This window comes from Lampetra fluviatilis, chromosome 67, assembly GCF_964198595.1.
Source record: "Lampetra fluviatilis chromosome 67, kcLamFluv1.1, whole genome shotgun sequence".
NCBI classification, from domain to species: Eukaryota; Metazoa; Chordata; class Hyperoartia; order Petromyzontiformes; family Petromyzontidae; genus Lampetra; species Lampetra fluviatilis.
In genome coordinates, this window is record NC_136341.1 from 3,792,557 (window position 1) to 3,797,556 (window position 5,000).

The following is a 5,000-nucleotide window of genomic DNA, read 5'->3' on the forward strand; positions in this document are numbered from 1 at the left end:
AGTGTGTGGGTGAGTAAGTGAGTGTGTGGGTGAGTGTGTGGGTGAGTGCGTGGGTGCGTGCGTGGGTGAGTGAGTGGGTGAGTGGGTGAGTGGGTGAGTGTGTGGGTGAGTGGGTGAGTGAGTGGGTGAGTGAGTGGGTGAGTGTGTGGGTGAGTGGATGAGTGAGTGGGTGAGTGTGTGGGTGAGTGCGTGGGTGCGTGCGTGGGTGAGTGTGTGGGTGAGTGCGTGGGTGAGTGAGTGGGTGAGTGGGTGAGTGAGTGGGTGAGTGAGTGGGTGAGTGTGTGGGTGAGTGAGTGGGTGAGTGGGTGAGTGTGTGGGTGAGTGTGTGAGTGTGTGGGTGAGTGTGTGGGTGAGTGGGTGAGTGTGTGGGTGAGTGGGTGAGTGAGTGTGTGAGTGTGTGGGTGGGTAAGTGAGTGAGAGTGTGAGTGGGTGAGTGTGTGAGTGAGTGACTGAGTGAGTGACTGAGTGACTGAGTGTGTGAGTGAGTGACTGAGTGGGTGAGTGAGTGAGTGAGGGTGTGAGTGGGTGAGTGTGTGAGTGAGTGACTGAGTGAGTGAGTGACTGAGTGTGTGAGTGTGTGACTGAGTGAGTGAGTGTGTGAGTGAGTGGGTGAATGTATGAGTGAGTGAGTGGGTGAGTGTGTGAGTGAGTGACTGAGTGAGTGAGTGACTGAGTGAGTGAGTGAGTGGGTGAGTGTGTGAGTGAGTGACTGAGTGAGTGAGTGACTGAGTGTGTGAGTGTGTAACTGAGTGAGTGAGTGTGTGAGTGTGTGAGTGAGTGACTGAGTGAGTGACTGAGTGTGTGAGTGTGTGACTGAGTGAGTGAGTGTGTGAGTGAGTGGGTGAGTGTATGAGTGAGTGAGTGGGTGAGTGTGTGAGTGAGTGACTGAGTGAGTGACTGAGTGTGTGAGTGAGTGACTGAGTGAGTGGGTGTGTGAGTGTGTGAGTGGGTGAGTGAGTGGGTGAGTGTATGAGTGAGTGAGTGGGTGAGCGTGTGGGTGAGTGTGTGGGTGTGTCTCCCCGTCTCGCCAGACGCACGTGACCTCAGGGTCACTCACGCCGTCCACGTGGCAGCTATCGACGTTACAGAGCATGGGACCCACGCCTCAGCTGCCAGCGGTACCACCATCACCATCAGCAGCATCATCATCAGCAGCATCATCATCATCAGCACCACCATCAGCATCATCAGCAGCATCAGCACCATCATCAGCACCACCATCAGCACCATCATCAGCAGCATCAGCACCATCATCAGCATCACCATCAGCATCATCAGCAGCAGCATCAGCACCATCATCAGCAACACCATCATCAGCATCACCATCATCAGCACCATCAGCATCACCATCAGCACTATCACGACCACCACCTCCTCTGTGGTTGTCGGTTCAGTGTCTCGGACCTGGCCATGACTACACAGACCCCTGCTGCTGTAGCTGCTGCTGCTGTAGCTGCTGCTGCTGTAGCCGCTGCTGCTGTAGCCGCTGCTGCTGCTGCTGTAGCTGCTGCTGCTGCTGCTGCAGCTGCTGCTGCTGTAGCCGCTGCTGCTGTAGCCGCTGCTGCTGCTGCTGCTGCTGTAGCTGCTGCTGCTGTAGCTGCTGCTGCTGTAGCTGCTGCTGCTGCTGTAGCTGCTGCTGCTGTAGCTGCTGCTGCTGTAGCTGCTGCTGCTGTAGCTGCTGCTGCTGCTGCTGTAGCTGCTGTAGCTGCTGCTACTACTACTGTTGCTACAGCTGCTGTAGCTGCTGCTGCTGTAGTTGCTGCTGCTGTAGTTGCTGCTGCTGCTGTAGCTGCTGCTACTACTACTGTTGCTACAGCTGCTGTAGCTGCTGCTGCTGTAGCTGCTGCTGCTGTAGCTACTGCTGCTACTACTGCTGCTGCTGACTGCTACTACTGCTACTGCTGCTGCTACTGACTGCTGCTGCTACTACTGTGTGCTACTGTTGCTACTGCTGTAGGTGCAGCTGCTGCTGCTACTACTGCTGCTGTAGCTGCTGTAGCTGCTGCTGCTACTGCTGCTACTGACTGCTGTAGCTGCTGCTACTACTGTGTGCTGCTGCTGCTACTGACTGCTGCTGCTACTGACTGCTACTACTGACTGCTGCTACTGCTGCTGCTACTACTGCTGCTGTTACTGCTGCTACTGACTGCTGTAGCTGCTGCTACTGCTGCTGCTGCTACTGACTGCTGCTGCTACTGCTGCTGCTACTGACTGCTGCTGCTACTGACTGCTACTACTGACTGCTGCTACTGCTGCTGCTACTACTGCTGCTGTTACTGCTGCTACTGACTGCTGTAGCTGCTGCTACTGCTGCTGCTGCTACTGACTGCTGCTACTGCTGCTACTGTGTGCTACTGCTGCTGCTACTGACTGCTGCTGTTACTGCTGCTACTGACTGCTGTAGCTGCTGCTACTGACTGCTGTAGCTGCTGCTACTACTGTGTGCTGCTGCTGCTGCTACTGCTGCTACTGTGTGCTACTGCTGCTGCTACTGCTGCTACTGTGTGCTACTGCTGCTGCTACTGACTGCTGCTGCCGCCGCCGCGTGCCCCAGGGCTGGTGGGCGCAGTGAAGATGAGTCTGGGACCCCCTCCTCGCCACCTCCTCGTCGACCGCCCCTTCCTATTCCTCATCCTGGACACGCGCTCAGGCAAGGCCCCCCCCCCCCCCCGGGCTTCTCGCGAACGATTTTCTATTTTTTTTATTATCACACGCTTTGGGGCCGGCCATAAATGACGTCACGCGATTTTGGACAATTTTTGTGTAGTGTATAGTAGTGTAATGTATAGTGTAGTGTATAGTAGTGTATAGTGTAGTGTATAGTAGTGTAGTGTATAGTGTAGTGTATAGTGTAGTGTATAGTAGTGTAGTGACTAGTGTAGTGTATAGTAGTATAGTGTAGTGTATAGTGTAGTGTATAGTAGTGTAGTGTGTAGTAGTGTCGTGTATAGTGTAGTGTATAGTTTAGTGTATAGTGTATAGTAGTGTGTAGTGTATAGTGTAGTGTATAGTAGTGTATAGTAGTGTAGTGTATAGTAGTGTAGTGTATAGTAGTGTATAGTAGTGTAGTGTATAGTAGTGTAGTGTCTAGTGTAGTGTATAGTAGTGGTGTATAGTAGTGTAGTGTATAGTAGTGTATAGTAGTGTATAGTAGTGTATAGTAGTGGTGTATAGTAGTGTAGTGTATAGTATTGTATAGTAGTGTAGTGTATAGTAGTGTATAGTAGTGTAGTGTATAGTAGTGTATAGTAGTGGTGTATAGTAGTGTAGTGTATAGTAGTGTAGTGTATAGTAGTGTATAGTGGTGTAGTGTATAGTAGTGTATAGTGTAGTGTATAATGTAGTGTATAATGTAGTGTATAGTAGTGTAGTGTATAGCAGTGTAGTGTATAGTAGTGTATAGTGGTGTAGTGTATAGTAGTGTAGGGGTGTTACGGAGGGCCTGTTATACAATGGTATCAGACGGTAAACAAACACAGTGGGCGTGGCTATGTCGGTGCACAGGGGGGTGCTCACAGCGACGTCCGCATCGGGCAGCCTGGGGGGGGGGGCTGACTCGGAGCTGGGATCCCCCGGTGCCCCACCCCTCAGCGGGGGAGTTGGTATATAAGGGGGTGAGCCGGAGGGCTCGGGGCAGAATGTACGAAGCTTAACCAGTGAAGAAGGACGATCTGCCAGATAGAGCCCTGGACTCCCCTGGATCGCCGCCCTTGTCAGGGCCCGACCAGCACCGAGCCAGCGGCGTGGCCCCCGAGAGCCCAGAGCCGGTGCTCTTGTCAGAGCTGGTCTGGGGACTCCGGGCGCCGTGAGCCCAGTTGGCCAGTGCTGGGCTAGCTAGCCTCCCCTAGCCCGATAGTGGAGGACCCAGAGGTAGGCTAGGGGTAGCCTAGAGTGTGTCTCCCCAGTTAAGACGGGTGAAGGGGCCGACACCCCTTCCAGTTGTCGTATGTCCCGGTCTGTATCGTGCTTTGTGCGGAATAAATAAGTGTGCCTCCAACCCCGGCGTCCAAGTCCTCCTGAACGTTATTACAGTAGTGTAGTGTATAGTGTAGTGTATGATGGTGTAGTGTATAATGGTGTAGTGTATAGTGAAGGTAGGGCACTGATAAGGGGTTGACAGGTTTGTGTTATTATAACTAGAAGTATTACCACTACAACTCGTTGACAGCCACCATGTCCGCCTTCATCTGCACTGCTGCCATTCGCTACTAGCAGCACTTGCCCCTACACAGTGTGTTGACGAGGCTACATGGGGGGTCTTTGTCTTTGCAGGAGAGATCTTCTTCATGGGTAGGGTCAGTGACCCGACCTCGGGGTCCAACCCCAACGCCTAGCACACGCGGGAGGGGTCAACGCCTCCTCCTGCTCCTACAACCTCACACACACACAGACAAGCGCACACACACACAACCACACACACACAACCACACACCCTAACACACACACACACAACCACACACACAACCACACACACACAACCACACACACACACACACAACCACACACAAACACACACACACACACCACACACACACCTAACACAACCACACACAAACACACACACACACAACCACACACAAACACACACACACACACCACACACACACCTAACACAACCACACACAAACACACACACACACAACCACACCACACACACAGACAACCGCACACACACAACCTCACACACACACACACACAACCATACACCCTAACACACACACACACACCCTAACACACACACACACACAACCACACACACAACCACACACACACATAACCCCACACACCACACACAACCACACACACACAACCACACACAGACACAACCCACACACACACACACATAACCCCACACACCACACACATAACCCCACACACCACACACAACCACACACACACACACAACCACACACACCCACAAACACACAACCACACACACAACCTCACACACACACACAACCTCACACACACACAAACCATACACACACACACACACACAA

The 5,000-nt window shown here is 52.7% G+C and overlaps 1 protein-coding gene across 1 annotated transcript in view; it reads left to right on the forward strand.

The window, feature by feature from the left end:
• Positions 1-1,041, forward strand: part of PIGX (phosphatidylinositol glycan anchor biosynthesis class X) — a 9,874-nt gene extending 8,833 nt beyond the window's left edge. The window contains 1 exon segment of the mRNA XM_078882794.1: positions 1,032-1,041. Within this exon segment, the coding sequence (XP_078738920.1) occupies positions 1,032-1,041 (10 nt within the window).
• Positions 1,042-5,000: the final 3,959 nt, after the last annotated feature.